At 48.6% G+C, this 22,804-nt stretch overlaps 2 protein-coding genes across 4 annotated transcripts in view; one reads left to right on the top strand and one right to left on the bottom strand.

The window, feature by feature from the left end:
• The first annotated feature begins 7,555 nt into the window (after positions 1 to 7,555).
• Positions 7,556 to 10,153, top strand: POMC (proopiomelanocortin). Its single transcript, XM_039886947.1, has 2 exons — positions 7,556 to 7,773; positions 9,296 to 10,153. The coding sequence occupies exons 1-2, from the start codon at positions 7,556 to 7,558 to the stop codon at positions 9,972 to 9,974; spliced, it is 897 nt and encodes a 298-aa protein (XP_039742881.1). The 3' UTR covers positions 9,975 to 10,153.
• A 1,974-nt stretch (positions 10,154 to 12,127) lies between these two features.
• EFR3B (EFR3 homolog B) overlaps positions 12,128 to 22,804 on the bottom strand; it is a 75,847-nt gene continuing 65,170 nt past the window's right edge. For all 3 annotated transcript variants that reach the window (XM_039887668.1, XM_039887667.1, XM_039887666.1), the window contains exons 18-23: positions 22,329 to 22,456; positions 21,500 to 21,591; positions 19,415 to 19,463; positions 18,266 to 18,372; positions 16,953 to 17,002; positions 12,128 to 16,512 (exon numbers count right to left, since the gene is read on the bottom strand). In XM_039887668.1, coding sequence (XP_039743602.1) covers positions 16,407 to 16,512; positions 16,953 to 17,002; positions 18,266 to 18,372; positions 19,415 to 19,463; positions 21,500 to 21,591; positions 22,329 to 22,456 — 532 coding nt within the window. In that variant the 3' untranslated portion in view covers positions 12,128 to 16,406. The remainder of the gene's footprint in view (positions 16,513 to 16,952; positions 17,003 to 18,265; positions 18,373 to 19,414; positions 19,464 to 21,499; positions 21,592 to 22,328; positions 22,457 to 22,804) is intronic.

Here is a 22,804-nt window from a genome sequence, read left to right on the forward strand (position 1 = left end):
CCGGGGCGCGTCCATGACGCCTCGCCCCACACCGATGCTGCCTCTTTAGTATTTTCTGCACCTGCTTCAGCCTCATCTTCCCCTCTCTGCTCCCACTCCAGGACTGGCCTCCAGGGCCTGGAGCAGAGCACTGGGCTTCTGGCCACTCCTTGCTGTCTCCAGGCTGCCTTCTCTCTGATCATCCTCCTCACTGCCACAGAAGTCTGGTCCTATTGCTCCTCTGATTCAATCCCTAGGTGGTCCCTGCCACCTCCCCGCTCACCTCTGACTGTTTCCAGTCTTCTCTCTCTCCCTCTGCCACATGCACCCAGCGTTCCACAAACATAATGGGGTTTCTTCTGCTTTGAGCCCTTTGCATTTGCTGTTCCTTCTTCCTGGAGCGCCTTTCCTATCTTCATCTTGACCTATTGTATCAAGACTCAGCCCAACTCAGCACCTGCCTCTCTGGGGAGCCCTCGCTCACCACGCATCCCCTCTACCCATGAGGGCAAATCGCCTCCAGATGCATGCTTGAGGGGCCTGAGCCTGTGTGTAAGAAGTCCAGCTCCTCAGTGCTGCCTTGCTGAAGAGATCCCAGGGCAAGGTGTCTGAGGACCCCCAGCTCCCCTCATCCCCAGCTGTTTCAGTCTTCCCAGCCCAGGAACCAGTCATATGAGTGAGTGGTTGCAAATAATTATATACCACAGGCTTTGAGTTGCCCAAGCTGATGCCAAGTGGAGCAGGGACATGCTGGCTCTGCCAAACTCTGATCATATTACAGGTTCATAATCGAATTAAATGTTTTTTTTTTAAAACCATTAAATTTTGGGGCAGTTTGTGATATAGCATTAAATATCCAAAACAACCATTATTGATACTTTGGTATCTTTTAATCTTTATCTCTTTCTATCTCCATTGCTAACTATATTTATATCTATATTGTATCATTCTTCCTCCACTTATAACATATAGTGGTAATTTTTTATTATGTCTAGAAATAAATATCTACATTATTATTTTGAATGGCTGCAAAGCATGTTCTCTGACCACAGGGAAATTAGGCTAAAAATTAGTTTCAAAACATAACTAGAAAACCCCTAATGTTTGAAAGTTCAACAGAACGTGTCTCAATAACTCCTAGCTCAATCAAGACATCTCGATGAAAATAAGAACATACTTTAAACTAAATAATAATAAAAACATGACATATCAAAACTTGTGGGATACAACTAAAGCCATACTTAAAAAGAAATTTATAGCCACAAATACATATGTCTAAAAGAATAAAAGTTAAATATCAAATATTTAAGCAAAAGCCTTCATTTAATGTCCAACTCACAAGGAGAGAAAAAGAATAACTAGTTATAAATTAGAAGGCAAGAAATAATAACAGTAGAAATTTCAGCAATAGAAAAAAATGTACAGATAATAGAGAAAACCAACAAAACCAAAATTGAGTCTTTAAAAACACTGATAAAATGGATAAACTCCTAGGAAAACTAATCAAGTAAAAAGAGGGAATTTTTACTTGATTGAGGGAATTTTACATAAGTTACCAATATCAGAGATGAGAGGGGACCATAATTACAGGTTCTATTGATGCTAAAAAGATATGATAAAATAAACAATTTTAAGCCAATACATTTAAAAAATTTAGATGAAATGGACAGATTTCTAGAGTCTTACTACACATCTTACTAAAACTGACACAAGAAGAAATAGATGATTGGAATAGAGCTGTTTAAGTAATTGAATCTGAAATTTAAAACAGTTCGGGAAACAATCTTAAAGACCTAGATGGCATCATTGATGAATCATCCCAAACATCTGAGACAGAGATAAACACCATTGCACACAAATTCTACTGAACTATAAAAAACAAGGTGGGGGCAGATTTCCAACTTGTTTTATGAGGACCCCATGATTTTGATACCAACATCTGACAAGAATTATAGGCCAATCTTATAAGCATAGATGTGAAAATCTTAAATAAAATATTAGCAAATTGAACCTAGTGCTATATAAAGATAACACACCATAACAAAATTGGGCTTAATCCAGAAATAAATGGCAGGTGTAACACTAAAAATCAACAATGTAATTCACCACATTATCAATAAAGGGGGGAAATCATATCATCATCTCAGACAATCAGGGTTTCAAAGAGGACCTAGCGATATAGGGAAACGAGGGCAGTGGTCAATGCTTTCTAGTGGCATTGGCTGGGGTGGGAACTATAACCTTCTACTTCTTTTTATTCTGAGGATAGAAGTGACATCTATGTCCAATGCCCATGGCATTGGCAGTGCCACTTATGCTCTCTTGTTCCCAGTATTGATCTAGTTTTCTTTCTTATTGGATCCTGATTTTGGCCATGATTCCGGCCATCTTTTGTCTCTGACCATTTGGGGAGGTTGGTTCTCCAACCTGCCCAGTGATTCTAAATGTGTTTCAATGGCCTTTCTGTTCTGCTGCATGTAATCAAGAACTCGGCTGACAAAAGAAGACAGAAGCCAGGTCAATCTGAACTTATTCTGATCTGACTTGTCTGCTACTGCCAGCTGCCTCTTGAAGTTGTAAAAATAATAGAAAGAAAAATAATATAAAATCACAATGTGACTTAGAAGGCCCACAAGCCTGGTGGTGATAGGGGCAGGAGTGGGTGGAAGAGGGAAGATGGAAGATAGAGTGAAATTTTTTCCAGCAATGAAGGCTCCATGTACAGATTAGATGGGAGTGGAGTTCTCTGGAGAACAGAGAAAGTCATGTTTTATGTAAGGACAAGTGGCTAAAGAGAGCTTCAGAGAACAGGTGATGATGGATGAGCTAAATATGAATGCAAGAGTCCAATTTTCCTTGGTGGCTGGAGAGAGGACAGGTGTTTTAGTTGGAGGAGTAACATGAACGAAGAGATGGAGGCTTGAGAAAGTAGTGTTCAAGGGGATGGGAACGTTGTGGATGGTTGAAGTACCAGGATGCCAAATGGAGAGGTGGAAGATGACTCTGGAAAGAGGCGAAGACTAAGGGATAAAATAAATACCTTCCTTACTGTTAAGGGGCTTGATCTTTCCTGTGGCCCAAAAAGAAAGGATTGCTGAATATAGGTCAATGTCACCAACCATACATTCTCAAGGAAGCATTGGAGTCCATAGGAGTGTCTGACTGTGAATATAGAAAGTTCTTGCAGCTGGTAGAGTAAACAAGCACTTTGATTTGAAGTTTAGTTTACTTTCAATACTCCCTCCCACTCCCACAGCTCTTCACAACTTGCTTTTGCTTCTTTACTTCAGGTTAAAGTAGAGTCTCTTCCACTGCAGGTTTGAGTATTATTTCCTCTCTGGCCTGACATCTGGCACTAGAGCCAAGCCAGAACTCCAAGGCCAGGCTTGGAGAAGATGGACAATTCCCAGACTACTCTTCCAGCTCATGGCCATGGGGAGGGCTTAGTGGCCACAAGGAAAGTATTTTAGCTGCTCTTTACAAAACATCCCCACCCTGGCCCCAATTAATAGTCTAAGGTTACCAGCACCTTCTCCTTAGGGTTTGGGGCACAGGAGGGAGCCTACCCTGGGCTAGGCCCTTGGGAGCCTGTGGGGTGGGGGGCAGTACAACTCACATTCACATCCCCAAGAAGGTGGCCTGTTCTGGGCCTCGGTGAATGACTCCTGACCTTCTCTGCCCCTGGCTTCTCCCAATCTGGAACGGAGGGATTCTGATTCTTGGTGACATCTTCATATCAGTTTCCAAATGTTGGGGGAAATCTGAGGTATTATGAACATCCTCCCTTTGCAGTGATATTTACCTGCAAATGTGAAAGAGGCGGGTGCCAGCCCATGCACGCACACAAGTAATTTCACCCTCTCCTCAACGACCTCAGAGGGTGCGCCAGGCCTACCCCACACCAGGGTGCTAAGCCGCCTGCTCGTCCCAACTGCAGACAAAACACCGTCCTTAATTAAGTTCTTTCCTGACGGCTGCCAGGTGCGCCCTTCCGCGGGATGGTGTTAATTCCAGCCTCCGGGAGCAGAGACCCAGCCCCCTTTCCGGGCACATCGGCCCTTGCGCTCAGCCCCTACCTGGAACCCCCCCTCCCGCTCTCCATGGCCCCCCTTCCCACGGACGGGGGAGTTGCTTGTTACGCTGTCTTGCCGGGAATTCACGTTCAGCGCCCACCCAGGCGAGCCCCAGCAGGTATATAAGGACCTAGGACAGCGACAGGGACCAGGCAGCGGGGAAGGAGGAGAAAGAACGGAGGAAAAGTGAAGGACGGAGAAAGGCCACCGAGCATCCTCGCTCCGGCTCAGCGGGAGTCGCCCGGAGAGCAGCCTCCCCGCAAACAGGTAAGGGCGCAGCGGCGCGGAACCTCGCCCTCACCCCGGAACTCCCTGTCCCGGGAATGGGGGGTGCTCTGGCCCAGCTCTGATCGCTGACTTGAGGCACTTTGGCTCGCCGCGATCCGGAGTTCTTTGAAAACTTTCTTCACTGAGTGCGGCGTGGGAAGCCGCTGGCAGCAGAGCCGCGAGGGCCAGCCCCGGACGCGGGGCGAACCGCTGCGACGCTGAGCGGTGTCTTCCAGGAGCTGGAGGCCCGTCTTCCCGCCCCGCCCCTTGAGTGGGGGCTGCTAGGACCCCTGAGACTCCTACCGCCTTCTGGGGTAGATGTCGGGAGAGCTCGGTTCTTTGGCTCCTCTTCCTCCCGATTTTCTGGGTAGGTGTCACTTAAAAGATACTATATACTCTAGCTCAAATTAACATTAGAAAGGGGAGCAGGAGAGAAAAGGCTAAATATCACTATAAACTCTTTGTATTCTAAACTTTTTTGGATTCAGATCCCCGAATCCTCATTTTTCTGCCCACCTCAGCGCACCCGATGTGGCTGCACTGTGATAATGACTTGGGTCTCCTTTATGAGACCCAGTTGGGGTTAAAAGAGGTGGCTGGAGCAGGAACTGTCCGAGGTCCTGAACCACCTTGTCTGTGCCCTCAAAAGCAATGCAGAGTGGACCTTCCATCCCGCAGACCCTAGGTTGCAGGGCGGATACAGCTGTTTGAACTGACGGAGGCTCAGGCAAAGAGGGTTTCCAGTTAAGGAGGACGAGTCTGCAGGGCATTCGGATCCCCCAAATTCTTGGTGTATAAATGGGGAGGTGGTGGTTCTCACCGAATGGCTGGAAGGAGCCAAGGAAACTAAAAGTGTGCATTTGTTTTGTCGATTGTTAGGATATGGAGAGATTATGGCTTATTTAATGACTTAATCCTCTGACACTTTTGTTTTAGGACTTGATGCATGTGTATCACGGTGCAAGGACAAAACTCAGCACCTCTGCTCCTCCAGTATTTACCGAAGGGCGTGGCCAGAGTGCAATTTTAGAGTAACATACAAGATATTTTGTTTAGCTCACAGAGAATTCATCTACACATATGAAGTTCTAACAAGTATAGTTCTATTATAAAGCAGATGTCAAGATTAACAAAGTACAGATTTCTATTTATTTTTCCAAGGCTTTCAATGATTGGATTATAACATTCTCTCGACTCACAAAATGCACAATATTTGACATCTCTCCATTACTATATTGCTCTTTAAAAGTGGCGCAAGGCAATATTTATCCATTGTAGAAAAATAGAAACTACACGCAAGGAAAAAACCCCCAAAACAAAACCCAACAAGTTGCTTTCAGGAAACCTAGCCTTTCGGCAGTAGAGTGGAGCTCTGGGGTGGGGAGTGAGAAGGTTACCGTGTGTGCAACACGACCAGTGGCACAGGAGGTAAGGAAATGCTCTCTGGGGTTTTTCAGGAAGGTCTGAAATCATGAGGTAGGTTTTTAGAAAAATGGAAATCATTCCAGAATGGCCAATTTGGAGGAGAATTGAAATACAGTTGAGGAGTTGGTCAGACCTGTATGATTTTATTTCTTTCTCTACTAATATGTCATTTGACACTTGCCTACAATGATATATAACTACCATTTTCCTCTTTTTCTTGTGAATATGGGCATTTTTCTGACAGTATTGTGTCGCGTGGTCTCAGAGCTTTCGTATAAATTGCCTTGTCCCCCAAGTTCAGACTTCATACTTGAACTGGAGCAATGCTCTCAGTTGCCCCTTCGGCTTGAGATGCTGATGGGCCGGCTCACTGGCTGCCACCGCCACCTAATGGCTGCTCTGAAAACACTCAGGCGGTGCCTGGCCGCCATTCAGAAGGGAGCCCTGAGCTGGCTGAGGTTTTGGGGAAAGGAGTGGGGGTGGGGCAGAGAGAAGGAAGTGACTCTCTGAGGTAGACAATGAGAGCCAGAGATAACTTTCACTTCCAAAGCAGTCTCTATAAAAAAGATTTGGCCTATGCCTCCACAAATGAGAGATTTCTTTTAGGCAAACTTATTTTAAAATGCAAATGTCCATTAGGGGAGACAAACAATTAGTTATCCTCACCTTATTGTGAATTACTTTTCTCATCTAATTAGGTTTCTTCTTAACAGCTGGTTAAGAAGTTCTTCTGAAATCCAAAATAATTGTGGGTGGCTGGTGAGCTGATGACAGAACTCGGGGTCCCTTCGGGGGGCTGACCTGGGTGAGGGGGTCCATGACAGCATGAGAGCTAGAAGGCTAGGGAAAGAGCTGGGCACAGGGGGCAAAAGGCAGCATTGGTGCTCCCCTCTTTACTGCATCCTGAACTCTTGACCTCAGCATCTGCCCAGAGGTACTTCCGACTTCTCCAAGAAAGTATCTTTGGTAGGTGTTCACAGTGGGAGGTCATTCCCTTCTGCTCTGTGTATCCATCTTCTTCCCTTCTACACCTACAGCATCTTTAAGTCCAATTATTCCAGACTATATCTGATAACCTCAGAGAACAGAGGCCTGACATTTAATGCATTCCAAAATTACAGGGTTCTGGGAAATAGAGACCACCTGAGTAATTTGTGTACAGGACATCAAATCAGGTTGGCTGAGATTTAGGCTAAATTGGCCAGAGGTTTTATTTGCCTTTATGCAAATCTACTATTCATAGGAACCATAATTTCTGAGGAGTGACAAGATCTTGGTGGGGGAAGAGAGGAAAAGACCGTCTTGAGCAGGACTTTTGGAATCCTTGTCTTTCCCAAGTTACTCCTTGGATCTGAAGAGTTAGAACTATAGCTTCATGAATATGGTGAACTAGGAAAGCTCAATGCTGGCAACAGAACTTAGCCTTACTCTGCCGTGAACACCCGAGTTATTGCCTCTTTCTAGACCTCAGTTTCCCCATCTCTCAAATAAGAGGCTGGACCAAATGACCCCTAAAATAGCTTCCAGCCCTAACCTCCTTTGGGGTCTGATTTTTAACAGGAGATAAAGGAGAAATTGCACACGTTTTGCCCAGATCCTACTCCCCCTCTCTCTACCACAATCCGCACCACCACCCTGCACACCGACCTTCTTGAACTGCTTCTGTCCTCAAAAAGCCTTGCACTCCACAAGTGATTGCGTTGTTAATGTTGGCTCCCGGTCCTTCCTGGTGAGTGGCCAACATTGTCCTGCTCCTTGCAGGGGTCCCACCAATCTTGTTTGTCTCTGCAGAGCCTCAGCCTGCCTGGAAGATGCCGAGATCGTGCTGCACCCGCTCGGGGGCCCTGCTGCTGGCTTTGCTGCTTCAGGCCTCCCTGGAGGTGCATGGCTGGTGCCTGGAGAGCAGCCAGTGTCAAGACCTCACCACGGAAAGTAACCTGCTGGTACGTGGGGCATGGCCACGATCTTGTTTTGGGCATCAGATGGAACTGGGGCTGCGGCTGGGGCTAGGACAGTGCAAAAGAAAAGCGTAGGGAAAGGAGAATTTAATTCCCAGAGATATGGGTACCTCAGCCCAGGGTAGGAACAGACACTTAGGGTGAAGTCAGCATTGGGCCAAGGAGGGAAGGAAGCACCTTCAGGGAAATAGGTCTGGTTTACAATTTCTGCTTGATTATCTTTACTTCCTGTCTTCTGGTATGGAGACCCCATTCCATTTGAGCTATTTAGAGATAGTACCATTAAAATAATACAAATACTAATAATAGTAATAACAATAATTGCTTCTCAATGGAACCTACATTTTCAATCTTTTAGTTCCCAAATTATTCCTTTAAAAATACCCTCATATCATTTGCCAATTTCATTCCATTTTTCTTCTCTATCTACGACCAGTTACAAGGCCAGCTAAGCAAAGAGCCCTGGGAATTCTGAGGGTTCTAGTTCAGAGAGACCCAAGTTCAGAGGGTTCTAGTTCAGAGAGACCCAAGAGGCTCTTGATTGGAGACGCCCAATGCACAGCCTCGCTTGCTGAGAGCTCACCAGGGAGGGAGCACTGGCCACGGTCAGAACCCACGGGTTCTGGGCCCAGTTCTGTTACCAATGGGCTGTGGAACCTTGCCAAGGTCCATTCACCCCTCTGAACCTCCCGTTTCATGTGTCCAGGGAAGAGGAGTATGAGATAGTTTTTATTTCCCCCTGTTAGTATTCTGCAGTCTTATAATTCTAAATCCCTGGAGTAGGTGAGATCCTTCTGTTCCCTCCTTTGCAGTCCTGAGTAACTGAAAACTCAAGGCTGCAGCCTGGAGGTCATTTTCCTAAACAAGTGTGTACCACAGTTGAGTTATCTAGTTAGAAAGCAGAGACACAGGCTCCGTGATCCAGGCAATGGAAATAATTCTGATTTTCTACCCCTCCCTCCATTAAGAACAAGGTGACAGGGAAGTGAACCACCCCCGGATCAGCTTAGAAGGCAGAAAAGTGCCAGAGAAAGTGCCAGATGGGTGTGGGAGAGTTTTGAGGCATGGTACAGAGAGAGGGCTGGGGTAGGGCATGAGGCAGGTTTGCAGATCACTGGGGAAAGGTTGAGGTATTATTGAAAACAAAGATCCTAGATGGCAGATTTCTACTTCTGCCTGGGGAGAGTCTCCCCACAGTTTCAGCCCAATGCCCCATCCAGACTCGAACTGAACCATATTTATTTCTTCAAAACTCATTGTGTCAACAACTAGCATCCACCTGCCTCTGATTAATTCCTAGATAGAGGCATACAACTGTAAGATGTTGACTCTGCTTACAAAAGATGTGGGGCAAAAAAATCAACTAGGAGGATGGGGTATTCGTTGCAGTTACCGGGCAGAAGTACCAAGGGGTACGGGGGACAAAAGGGGCGATGCGCAAAATGAGTCTCCGGCGTCCGCGGTGGCGGGGCGCACGGGGTGGGCGGCGGTCCTCGGCAGCACAGGCCCCAGTTCCGGGCGCGCACGTGGTGACGACGCGGAGGGCCGGGCCCCGGCGCGGGGCGGGGCGCGGGCGGGGCGCGGGCGGGGCAGGGGCGGGGCGCGCGCGGCCCTCGAGCGCTCCGCTCTCCCGCAGGCCTGCATCCGGGCCTGCAAGCCCGACCTCTCGGCCGAGACGCCCGTGTTCCCCGGCAACGGCGAGGAGCAGCTGCTGACCGAGAACCCGCGGAAGTACGTCATGGGCCACTTCCGCTGGGACCGCTTCGGCCGCCGGAACGGCAGCAGCGGCGGCGCGGGCCAGAAGCGCGCGGAGGAGGCGGCGGCGGGCGATGGCGGCGACGGCGCCGAGGCGGGCCCCCGCGAGGGCAAGCGCTCCTACTCCATGGAGCACTTCCGCTGGGGCAAGCCGGTGGGCAAGAAGCGGCGCCCGGTGAAGGTGTACCCCAACGGCGCCGCGGACGAGTCGGCCGAGGCCTTCCCCCTCGAGTTCAAGAGGGAGCTGGCGGGAGAGCGGCCCGAGCTGGCGCTCAGCCCCGAGGGCCCGGACGAGGACGCCGCTGCCCGGGCCGACCTGGAGTACGGCCTGGTGGCCGAGGCCGAGGCGGCGGCGAAGAAGGACGAGGGGCCCTATAGGATGGAGCACTTCCGCTGGGGCAGCCCGCCCAAGGACAAGCGCTACGGCGGCTTCATGACCTCCGAGAAGAGCCAGACGCCTCTGGTGACGCTGTTCAAAAACGCCATCATCAAGAACGCCCACAAGAAGGGCCAGTGAGGGCACCAAGGGGCAAGGGGCTTCCCTCCCCGGAAGTCGACCCTAAAGCTCCCTCTCCTTGCCTGCCTACCTGCCACCTCCCAGCCTGGGTGTGCTGCTCGCTCAGGCGGTGGGAGCAGCGGATGTTCAGTCGGTTAAAGTTCTGTCTGTAGTTAGGAAATAAAACCTTTCAAGTTTCACGTCTGCCTCTGACTTTGAATGTCGAATGGGTGAATAAACTAAAAATACATATCCATCAAATAAAAAGCAGCATATAGTGGAGGAGAGACATACTGGTTTCCATGTAATCAAGTGGCAGTGTATTTCATAGGATGGAGTGGGACTGGGAAAGAGATGTATCTCCCTACCCCCTCAATAAATGGGTCTTTAAGGGGCCACATCGTTTAGGTGATGGCTCAGGATGGCTACATTTCCCACCCTCCGTTGGCTAGGAAAAGACTGCTCGGCTGGAAGGTACATCAAAAGGCAGGATTCCTACGAGAGTGACTGGCTCTGTCCAACCCCAAGAGCCAGCCTGACCCTGATGAAGCCCAACCACAACTGGAAGGCCTCTCTGGGCCATAAGCTGCATAGCTGTGGTAATGTCCCCCTGGATCTAGCTATGCATGTGACCTTAGGCAAGTCTCTGAACTTCTCTAAGATGTGGTCATCTTCTCCTCCCTTCCTGGTGTGAGGGTTATTGTGTGGATTAATGAAAAACTGAATGTGATCATCTTTTTATCACCGAGAAGCTAAGTGTGAGAGCCAAGAGTTGGTATCAGTTCAAATTTGCATTCCCGGATACATTCTCAAACACATGGTCTCACCCACATAGACACACATCCATGGAGACACATCTGTATGCATACAACACAATACATACAGATTCTTTTCTTCTAATCCTGCAAACTCAAGCCTTGAGGTCTCTATCTTTTCCTCCAGCTATGTCTGCACTCTCTCCACCCCATGCTGCCCAGCCCCAGCTCTTCTCTTCATTCTCAGTGCCCTCTGCACAGGCCTCCGCTAACCTAAGGTCTTCCTAACCAACTGGTCTCCTATCTCCAGCCGTTCTTCTCTCCAACCCATCAGATACAAATCATCATAGTAATGTATACAAAATTTTGCTTTCCCCATATTCCTTGGCTCAGGAGCCTAAAAAGTCGCCCCCATCCAGTTTTCTAACAATTCCTAACTACAGAGCATGGTGTGCAGGGCCCTCGTGAATGAGTTCACTTTCCTTACCAAACCGCATCTCCCATGTTCCTACCTACTGAGCTTCTCACTCTTCTCCTCCCACCCTCCTTCACCCTCTGCCTGGAACTCCCCCAACATTCCCCCGCCATTTTGAATGTTACCCTTTTTTAACATGAGCCCAGGATCAAATCCATTTCCATGAGGAAAGCTGTGATTCTTTCCAGCCATGTCTGCTCATTTTCAGTGTTTCTGCAGTCAGCCCCTCTGCCATGGAGGGCATGCAGTCTGACTCAGATGGCAACGTTTTTTTCCTTTTTCTTTTTTTTTAGATGGCAACTTCCTTGCTGCTTGTATGTTTTATGTTCTCCTCTCATTGAAACCCTAAGCTCCACAAGCGCGGAGGCTAGGGGCCGGGTTTCTTTTATATGTCTTCATGATGTTTTCACAAGGCTGGGACCACAGGTTTGCAGCCACACACGTTTTCAATTCACGAGACCTACAAACACTTATATACAGAGATGCACACATACATGTCAACTGCATCAGATATACCAGTTGGGCAGTATAGATCAAAGCTGGCTGGGAAACATCTGTGTATGGTACTTACACATATATCTCCATATTTTGATGCTCTAAGAGTTCATACTGAAAGAAAACTGGAACGCACCCTGGGAAGTTCTGATGTAAGGGGAATCAGTAACCCAGATTCCTAAGATAAAGTCTCCCAATATGAGTTATATGAAATGGGGCTAGGTTCTAGTCACTATAATGAAGAAATGACCCAGGCCTTCCCATCGAGGATGCCCCCACACTGGGAATCCTGGGCCTCGTGTTTGCATCTCAATAGCATCCTTTTCCCTATCCCCCTTCCTTTTGAGGCAAGTGAAGTAATGGCAGGTGGGGGTGGATGTTGATATTTTCAGATCTGTTTGTATCTCAAGAAAACCATTTACTTTAAAGAAATCAAATAGACAACCATCTGGTGACAACATTAACATTTATTTGAAAAGGGCATCATAAAGGCTCATTGGGAAATCACGACTAATAGTCCTAAAGAATGATCTTGCTAAGAGTCCTTCCTCCTACGCAACACCCCCCTTCCCCTTCCTTAAAACTAATCTGATTCAATGAATTTAAAATACGGAAAACTGCCACAGGCACTGATTCTGCACTCCCGTATGAATACATCAGCTATTATATACAGATATTGTCAAGTACGAGCTACATTACACACACATGCACGCGCACGGGCACACATACTCTCAGCCAGGTTGCGAAGGTCTAAATGGACACGGACATTATCATGTATGGGCTGCAGCATTTGTGGATTTATAGTTCTGCACTCCACAGGCCAGAATCAACAGTCATGGAGGCAGAGCTCAAGAGGGGAAGACGATGGGGGCCCCAAGGTCCCCTGAAGGAGAAAATCCTGGTCAACCTGGCTGATGCTAAAAGAGAGCACAGCAAACTGCCTTCTGATCCCAGCTGGTCACAGAGCCCCAGCCCCAGCCCCAGCCCCTGTGTCTTCTCCCCACTTCCTCAGCTGGCCAGATTTGGGATAAGGAGTCACTTTAACCAGAAGATTTCTAGGGTTAATGGGATGAAGACGCAAGACAGTGCCCTAAACTGTCTCTCCAGACGTCAGGAATCCTTGTTTCAGCACGACTGTCTGTCAGGGTCTAAGGGTCACGGGAAGTGAGTGCGGCCTGCCCAGAGGAGCTGACCTCCTTGTCTACCTTCACCCTTAACACTCAGCCTAACGGCTCAGGTCCAGTCCTTCCCGCAGGCCCCCACCTGGCCAACTGCCATTTTAAGGTCATGAAGAAGAATTAAGAGAAATAGCCTCACTTCTCAACGACACTCTCTGTACCCAAGTCAGAAAGCCTGGGGACAATGAAATAGCAACTGGAAAGTGTCGTGACCCAGGGGACCCCAGAGAATCCCAGAGATTTGGACTTTGAGCAATTCAAAGGTACCCCAAGTCTGTTCTAATTCTTAAGCCAGTTGGAACATGTCCTCTTCGACCCAGAACATTCAGGGCGAAGGGCGGTGCCTACGTGACCCTCGTGTTTCCTCAAGCACTTCAGTCAGTCACAGGCCCACCTTTTCACGGCTCATCCCTTTCTGCTTCTGTGTGAAGTGGAGGACTGGACAAAGGAGAGTATCTAAGGACTTTTCTAGTTCTTTTTCTACCCTGATTGGGTTCTTTCTCTGGTAAGGAGGTGTCTAGGAGTCAAGAAACCACTTATGTCTGCTTTTCAGAGAGAGGAAAATGGAAACAGGCACAGGGCACTGGGGACCCCATTGCAGGGAAAATAGGAACCTCCAGGATCACGGTGCTTCTCGCTGACCTTCTTATACACTGACACGACTCATCCAAATAAACAGAACTCCCAAATCTCAAATATATTCATGCCTTTAAGTTCTGTCAGCAGAGTGCTAACCAACCCTACCCCTTGCCCATGAAGCGAGAGAGTCCTCAGTGGCTTTGGGGAGCAGATGGTCTGCATGAGCTTGTTAGCTCAAAATCATAACCGAGAAGGATAGAAAAAAGGCTCCGTCACAAAACACAGTGCTGTCAGGTGCTATGGGGGTTGGAAGGCAGGAAGCACGATGATGCCAGGCCACGGACATGGGCACCCACCAAACTCTGCTTTGCTTCTCTTCACCGGGCTTGTGGTGGGGGGTGGAGACTGCTTAATCTATCATTGAATTGTCTGAGTTAACACTCACCTTAAACTTTCTGATTCTGAGGCATATTTGGCCAGAATCCAAGTTCTATCTCCTGTTAGCAGGCAACCTAACATTCTACTAAGTTTAAACTGAAACTGAGAAGAGGGCAGTCAAAAAAAAATTCTCCAAAAGAAACTCATCTTTGCAATGGAGCTGTGATGTAAAGAAAAAGCTGCTTTGGAAAGATACAAAGGGAAGAGCAGCTGAATGTAGGAACCATGAGGATCCTGCACCCTTTTATCACTGTTCCCAAGGTGGGGCTGAGGGAGAGACAACTGAGTGGACTTGCAGGTCTCTGGTTCTAGTGCTGGCTTTAGAAAGAGGCTCCAGGACCATGACTCCCACGTCCCGGAACCAGGGCTCCAAGGGCAGTGCTCAGGGTGCAGTAGCCACGGGGGTGGACCCTAAAGTCAAGTAGGAGCAAGAAAGAAACAGGGTTTCTCATTAAAGCCGAGCAGGGGATACAGATGGGAAGATACCAAGGAAAGACATGTTTGTGGCTCAAGATTTAGATTTCCTGTAAAATTTCTCCTGGAGGTTATTTGCCTTCAAGTTTGTTTCAGATTATTTGAATCTTGGTTTCTTAATAAAGAGATATTAAAGTAAGGAGAGATCCCAGTTCATGCTTGTAAAGTTAGGTTGAGCATTAGCCAAAAGTTGCAGGGGAAGCAGAAGCTGGACCCCTGGCCCTAATCACGCAGGCCACCCAGAAGCTGTGGGCAGCGACCAAGCAGGGAAACTACAGGAACAAGGGTCAGACGGCTTCCTACCCAAGACGCCACTGCACATGTGATGGGAAATGCATATGTTAAAGTTCTCTCGGTTTGGGAAAATGCACCTATCTGTCCTAACAATCACTGTGCATCTGTGCAGGGTCATGCAGGGGTGTGACCCAACGGTGTCCCGAAAAGCCTGCCATCCCCTTAGCAGAAACAGCTTGCTTCTCACCTCACCCCACACTGCCTAAAATCGTACCCTAAAAGGGATTTCTTTGGGTCAAGAAATCTACTCACTCTCCCTCCTTTTAAAAAACAAATTCTCCAGGTAAGAATCATTTGGCCATTCATACCTTGCTGTGAGCTAAATCAGCTCAGTAAAGTTATGAGAAGTTTCACTGGAAGAGAAGAAAAGAACAATTTGGGGCCATAGGTGCTGTCACAGGAGGAGACCCAGGAAAGGCTCTGTCAGAGGCAGCTCTGGAGGCAAAAAGTCCCCTGGAGGGGGATGAGAAAGGGGAACGAAGCACGCAGAAAAGGGCCTCCTGGATCCGCTTTTGCACACAGACTCAGGGAAAATGCAGAACCCCAAGGGGTCTCCGTCACTCTGTCCAGGCCTCAAGCTTTGTAACTTGGCACTGATGTCCAGACTTTGTCCAAATCGTGAAGAAATCATTCCAATATCAGGGTCTGGGTCTTTCTTTCCTCAAACAAAACACCCAGAAGGTTGACTTCTAACATCCTTGAGTCCCAAAGTGCTATGCCCTGCCCCCCTTTCATCACTCCCCATCTCCTCACCTGACCAACCCAGCCCGGCCAGTCCAGGAGCCTCTTTCAGAGGAGGTGACATGGGCAGGCCTCCTTTTGGGTCATCTAGAACCAGATTATCTCGTTCTGCCCTCTCTCAACCCAGAGGCTGTCAAAACATGCTGGGATCCCCAGGAAGAAAGGCATCAAAGAGAAAGAGCTCAATTCAGAGAAACATCCAGAAGTGAGAGAGCCATGGGTGGGCCGAGAAGCTCCCTCTGAACAAAGGAGGAGAGAAGATGCTACAGAGGGACGTAGACTTGCCCACTTCTGCCTACTGCTCCTCTACAGGAGGCAGGCCCAGCCTGGGGAGAGCCAGCGCCTCCACCAGCAGCTGCCTGCCCTTCACTTCATCCTTCGCTGCCCCCCGCTCCGTGGTGTCTCTACCCCACCTCCTGTTACAAGGGCTCAAGATTAATTAATAGAAAGAACCACAGAGAGACAGTTGGCAGGGTGAGCAGGATTGTGGAAGAGACACTGGACACTTGCAGGCCTCCGGACCAGAGGGAGGGGATGCTCTGGAGAGCAGCTGCCCCATCGCCCGGCTCCTGCAGCCACCGCTTCCTCCCGATTGCAGTCTATGCTTCCTTTGACCAACTGTGTCTCCATCTAGTTCCCTCCTGGGGGAACAGCAGTGTTCCCCCAGACCCACCCCCATGGAAGCTTTTCACTTGTTACACCAAGCAGGAGCTTCTCAGAACCTCAGTCTTTCTCTGGTCCCCCACCTCCCCTGTGATTCTTGGCCCCTGGCTGACACAAAGGAGGAGACAAAGGATGCAGGTGAGAGGCTTATTGGTCCCAGAAGAGCAGGTGCTTGATCCCCTCAGGGAAGACAAAAGGGAAGTGGGAGGGCCCGAGGCTCCACCTTGCTTAGCTGGGGAGGTGCTGCCATCCACGTGACCTTTTCTGAGATCCCAGTTAGATTTCCACGTAATAGGGGTGGGGGCGAGGGTGAGCCCCTCCCTCAGACCCCACCCCTCCAAGGAGCTCCATCTCTTGGAATTCAGTATACGCACAGATCCGGAAACTTCATCTCGTAGACGGGGATGGAGTGGTTCTGAGGCTGGCCGTAGGCTGCGGTGATGGTTCCTGATGGGCTTGGCGGGGGCCTGGGGCAGGAACACATGGAGGAGAAGGGGGTGAGCAGGAGATTCCGGGGTCCCACCCCACGCAGCCAAATAGAGCAACCGATTTGTGTTTCTCTTTGAACAGGGGACCAGAGCCTTTGTCACTCCACGGTTCTCCAGGTTTCAAGTTGTTCTAGAATCTACAGCTTTGTGGCAGGCTCTACAGTGACATTGTTGCTTTAGACCGTAAAGTCTCAGCCTGGGGCACCAGAACTCCTTGCTCTTTTCCAGGGTTTGCTGAGCTGTCTCTTTCCCTCTCTAGCTCGATTTCCCTTTCTGGGGAGAGCTGGTGGCTGACTCCAGCCCTGGAGACAGGCTGAAGGGTGCCAGGACTGAGGCAGGCATGACGAGAATACTTGGGAGGAGAGGGCCCAACGCTGGGCCACACGGGTGGGGGTCCCCCGGCCAGGGCTGCCACTTACCGAATGGTGATTTCAAAGATCTGATTGAGTTTGCTCTGCAGCAGTGATGCCTAGACATGAACAGAGGGAGAGAGTGAGCTGGGGCCCCCTGCACCTCTGCCAGCTGCCACGAGACCCTGTCCGGAGCGCTCCCTGGGGGTGGGGCAGTGCAGACTCAGGAAGGGAACGGTGGGAGCTGGTTTTCAGCACTTGTCTGTGGAACCTGGACGTGGGTTCAAGTCAGGCAGAACCGCCCGGCGAAGGCCTTCTGGGGACAGCACAGAGGCTAGGAACACCAGGAGGACTTCAGCGGGCAGTTCTTGAAGGGCCCTTAGCGCCTCTAAGTGGGGCACTAGAGCCTGCTGGGCACGGAGTCGGGAGGCTCACAGCTGGTTCCAGCTCCTTCCTTAACACCCAAGAAGCAGCTATGCAAAATGGGTGGCTTAGAAAAGATGCTTGCTCTGGTCCCTCTGGTTCCAACTGAGTCCATGTGCACGGCATGAGTTGTGCATGTGCTTAGTAACTGGGCCTCCACTCTGAGCTCACAAAATGAGCAGTATCTACCTCCTGAGATGCAACGAGAGGTTAGTATATTATAGCCCCCCATCTAAATTATACTTACACTTTATATATATAATGTATATATTATATATAATATAACAGGAAAAATTACAAAAAAATATGAATTATTTATACATTTTGGAGCTTGCAATTATATTTCATCGTTACTAAAATGAACACCGTGACTAATGAATCCTGGTATATCAAATCAGTTTCAAGCAATGTTTGTGCTCTTCCCTTAAGTATTGGCATGAATCCTTCTTTCTACCTGTGTGGTGTCCTCTCTTTTAAATCTGTCTTCCAAGGCTGGCTGTTCGATTCTGCCTGCCCGGAAGCGGGTTCTGTTAAACATGGGCCCTCTTTCCTTTGCCTCCTCCATCACTGCGTAATGTGATGATCATAATGGTGTCAACCTCACGGAGTTGTCATAAGAATAAAACTCACTAAAAATGTAAGGTGCTCTGGTCCACAGAGCCATTTATGTACTTGCTATTATGATTATAATTATTATGATCTGTCTGTTTGACACAGGAGCTCCTGAGATCAGGATTCTTTCTTATATGAAAGTTGTGAGATCTGGAGGAGCATGTGGCTAAAAGCCAAGGCTTTTGGTTCACGGGGAAACAATGTGGTGCCCTGGCATTGTTGGCACCTAAACCCTAATTTCTGGGTGACAAAAGTGTCGCAATCTCCTAGAGACTCAGTCCTGCCCTGGACCCAGATCCAGGGCCTGTTTAATCCCCGAGGACTCACCCCTGCCATGCCTCACTTACCCGGGCCCCACAGTGCGCTGCGATCTCCTCAAAGGGAGCCTTCTGGAACTTCTCCACTACCTGCCGCCGCCGCTCACGCTCCTGCTCCTCGACTGCCACGCTGTCCACTGCAGCACAGAAAGCCCGGTCAGCCCGTAGGTCCCGCCCCGCTGATGTGGAGAGTTGGGCAGCCCCCGCTAGGGAGCTCTGTCTGGGGCTGCGGCCCGGGCTCTCCCTCTGCTGATGAGCAGGGTGCGGTGGCATGGAGGGTGTGATGCCACCGCTTGGCCCCCGGAGGGCTAGACCTTGTCCCCATGTTGCCTGAGGACCCAGCTCCCTTTCTTATGTAAGGGATTGGGAAATGGTTAAGTGGACCCTTAAGCTGGGCTTTTGAAGCTGCAAGGAGCTACATTGCCACTGGGCCTCTTGGTCAGAAGTTCTTGGAACAAGAAGTGCTCTGGGGGTAATTTAAAAAGGGACATCGACAGTGGAAAATCCAGATAGGACCACAAAAACCAATGCAGAATCCTTATGGCAGGGCAGTCTGAGGTCATTTAGTTTAAGACTTCTACATATTCTTCTTGGTATCCAAAATAAGTTGGCAAAAAAAGGGGGGTCTCGAATATGTCCACCATACTCTGTTTAGGAAGGCAGAAAGTATGTACATTCAGAAAGAGTACCACCAATGACAACAAAAATAAAAAAGGTTTGGCATTTGATGGCATACTTCATCACTGGTTATGAGAAAAATTCTCTTATTCAAAATATTTCATTGCCCAATAATTCAGACAGAAGAAGTAATACTGCATTTAAAATCTACTGTCATTATTAAATAAAAATATGATTTATTCTTAATATCTTTTATTGGTCAATTTGTTCTTTTGTATCACATTCTACCCCAAAATAGTCAAAATAGTTATACAAAATTGCTTTATACCTGATTGGCTGCAACTCTCAGTGGACTACATTTAATAATCCCCACCAGGACAGCGGGACTTTCAATTGTAGCTTCGTAGTTGTGATGGGTTTAGAGGAAGCCACCAGCCTCTGCCCTCACATCTGTGCCAAATCACCCTCTGGAGGGCAGCAGGTGGCACTGCACATACCTGCTGGCCTCCCAGGACCCAGCTCCGCCCTCCCCTCCATCGGAGTCGCTTGCTTTCCACTCACCTATGGCCTTCTTTAGCGTCTCATAGGTGATCTCCTCAGCCGGCACTCGCTGAGGGAGAGGGGACAGAAGCGTTCAGAAAGGTTAAGTAGGGGAGGGGACAGAAGGGAGGTGGCAGCCCCTTTTTTAGAAGAATGTCCTGACGGGCAGAAACTCCCTCGGGATACCCACCTTCTCACCGGGGTCCCCGAGGGTGGTGAGATGGAGGTGGGGAGGCTGATTCCTCATTAGAGTCTCCCCTAAAAGAACTCACTGTCCCCTCCCTCCCCACTTCGTCCCACTAAGCCAGGTGGGAGGAAAACACTGTGTCATTCAAAAAAATCTTCAGCGAACCTAAAATATTGGAAGTAAGAGGAGGCAGTTGGGAAATATAATTTCAAATGCAGATTTCAAGAACTGAATAACATTTTTGAAAACTTATGATGTTCAATTATCCACCAAGGTGATTTGAGTATTAAATAAAGGTAAGAAATGCTGAGGTTGGTCCAAGGACCTGGGTCATAGGAGCTCAGTCTTATGATTTCCAGAGATCTTAGGATCTGCAGAGCCTATAAAAGGAGGTGGAAAATAATAATAATAATAATAATAGAAGAGTGCTCCATAGATGTGTGGCTTTACCTCAGATGCTGAAAATAGTGAAGGAGTTTGGACTAAATTCCAAGAATCCTCACTAGACTACGAGCTCCTTGAGGCAAGACCCACGATTTACACATATTCTATCACTTAAATGAATGTTAATTGAAAGAAACAGACACAGGAGTAAATAACTTCATTGATAAAGAGTTCAAGATGTGACACCGTCAGACTAGTGGCTCCTCTGGGGAGGGGGTGCAGAGGCGGGGCTCTTGGGCAATGACACTGTTCTATTCCCTGATCTGGGTGTGACTGCACGGGTACATTCTTTTTGTAAAAATCCATTGAGCTGTACACTGTTTGATTTGTTTGGCATTCAGTAAACGCTTGTTTGAGTAGGAAAGGGCAGAGACGTAGGCTATGAGATAAAGTCATTCAACAAATATTAAGAGAGCACTGACTTTGTGCAGGACTCTTGGCTATCACTCAGTGGGAACGGCAAAACGTGTTAGCAGAGGAATTATAGGCAAGAGAGAGTTGTGCTGAGCTATCATTCACTCTGAGGAGTCACCCTCTGTACATCCCTCCATCTACCCATCCGCTGTCAGCACCGACCGACATCAGATATCCGCATGCGAGGTGCTAGGGAACCGTGTGGTGGCGACGAAGAAAAGGCTGGACACTGGGCAAGGGAAGGTAGAGAGAGGTTTATGGAGGATGGAACGCGAGCTGGGCATGGAAGAACAGGTGATTCGCGGGAGCAGAGGTGGAGAGGAAGGCTGATTCAGATGTGGGATTCCATACTAGCAGACATCACTACAAATAAGGGCACTGCATCTGGTGGCTTCAGGTCCCCGAGGACTCCTTCGCTCTCCTCCCCGCCCCTCCCCCCATTTCTTTCTCATTTGACGCAGTAAATTTGGTATTTCCACTATGCTTCCTTATTCTCCCTTACTCGTGGGTACATCTGCTTTATTTTCTGAGGTAGGAGAAATAATGGCAGGGGAGATATCGTATGTTAATTTGAACAGAAATTAGATATTTGCAGCCCTCAATTGAAGAGAGAGGGATCGATCTTTGAGCTGCAGCTTTCTCTTTTAAAAAAGCATCTTTATTGGTATTTCTGGATGAAACACCATGGAAGCTGTTCTCACTCTCATCTCTCCCATTAGGTCTTCCAATGTCCAACATGGAGCCTGTCTGCCTCCATCCTGAGTGGGAAAGGACAAGTCTTTCAAGAGTAATTTTTATGACATCCTCAGGGGGAGTGTGTGTGTGTGGCTGGGTGCGGGTGGGCGGAGGATGGATACAAGTAATTTTTCCAGATGGAATTGTCTATGATATATATGAAGAGAGTCAGTGAGAAAACAGGACTTCCTTGAGAAATTTACTTTCCATGCATCCTTAAAGCAGATGTGCAGTTAGGGGGGCCTGGAGCATGCAGTGTCTGACCGCACAGGAGGCAGGAGCAGGTCCCCTCCCTTGGGGACACTGGGCTTCACTAGGACACTCACCTCCTCCTTCTCAGGGCTGTTCCTGGATTCCACCTCCACCTGCAGGGAGATGGTTTCTCCGATGCTCTTCCTCTTGGATAAACGATCCTCATCTGGGGAAGAAGCCAGAAGCTAGGGTTCCCGGCCCTGGGAGCGAGAGCCAGGATCATACCCCCAGTTCCATCTCCCGGGCTCTGTGCCTTTGCCTGGTCCACAATCTTCTGAGGGCTCAGTGCACACGGAGGCTACAGCTGGAGTTGACGGAAGGCTGCGGGCCTTCTCTGCCCACCTTAGGGTCGTGCCTTCTTCTCTTTAGGGCTAAGATTTTGAAATCACTGATGAGAGCAAAGAAGCTGCTCATGACCAGAAAGCCTATCTCAACTCGTGTAAATGTCATCTGCTCACAGCAACTAATGGCTGTCATTTGTGTAGCATTTACTATGTGCATTTGCCTTCATTATTTAATGCACCTCTCCCATCAACCCTCTAAGGCAGGTACTATCAATATCCCTATTTTACAGTAAAGGAAACTGAGACTCAGAGATGCCAAGAGATTTGTCTAAGATTTTTCAGGAAGTAAATCACAGAGAACTGGGTCTCTGATTCTGATTCTGTCTGGCACAATGGGGCCCCTCCCACCCAGGCGATCTCACGGGCCAGTCATTCCCAGGGACGCTGCACGGAGGAGCGAGGCGGGGAAGGCCACAGGATCTCATCGTGGATTTCCACTGTGTCTTTCAGCTCTTGTGTGAAAATCCACGGAAGGCAACCGAAGTCCCTTACACTCGGGCCCTTACCTGGCCAAGAAAAGCCAGAGGCAGACTTGGAAATCCTTGAGTAGAGCTCGTACCTGTCAGCTGAGGGATGTAGGGCAGGCCTAGCCGGTCTGAATTGTAGCCACTGCCCCCCAGGACCTCACTGATCTTGCTCTGGCGGAAGAGGAACTCAACCACCACTCCGTCAAGATTCTGAGACAGCCTGGAAGACAGAGGAGGAAAGAGGCAAGGGAGAACTGTGGGTAACCAGGATGATTTCCTAACGACTTTCCTTACTATAAAAGTAATGTTCATTACACGAAATGACAGAGAAGCCAAAGGAAAAATAATCACCCACAGTCCCTCTTTCCAGGGATTATCACATTTACATTGCGTGCAGAATCTTTCAGTCACATACATTTACGCACACACATAAACATCTCCCATTCCTGTTCTGTGACATATTTTATACACATAGTATGTACTGGATATTTCACATTAACTATTCTTCCAAACCACTGCAGATAGGCTACTAGTTATCTGCTATGTGGATGGGCCATTTATTTACAAA

The sequence above is a fragment of the Pteropus medius genome, unplaced genomic scaffold (genome assembly GCF_902729225.1).
Source record: "Pteropus medius unplaced genomic scaffold, Ma_sr-lr_union100, whole genome shotgun sequence".
In the NCBI taxonomy this organism is placed as follows: Eukaryota; Metazoa; Chordata; class Mammalia; order Chiroptera; family Pteropodidae; genus Pteropus; species Pteropus medius.

Excerpts from the sequence above, each read along its gene's own strand:
- POMC (XM_039886947.1), top strand. The coding sequence starts at position 7,556 with ATGCCGAGATCGTGCTGCACCCGCTCGGGGGCCCTGCTGCTGGCTTTG. Across the intron at positions 7,774-9,295 it reads GGACAGTGCAAAAGAAAAGC|GGGCGGGGCGCGCGCGGCCC; the intron begins GTAGGGAAAGGA and ends CGGGCGGGGCAG.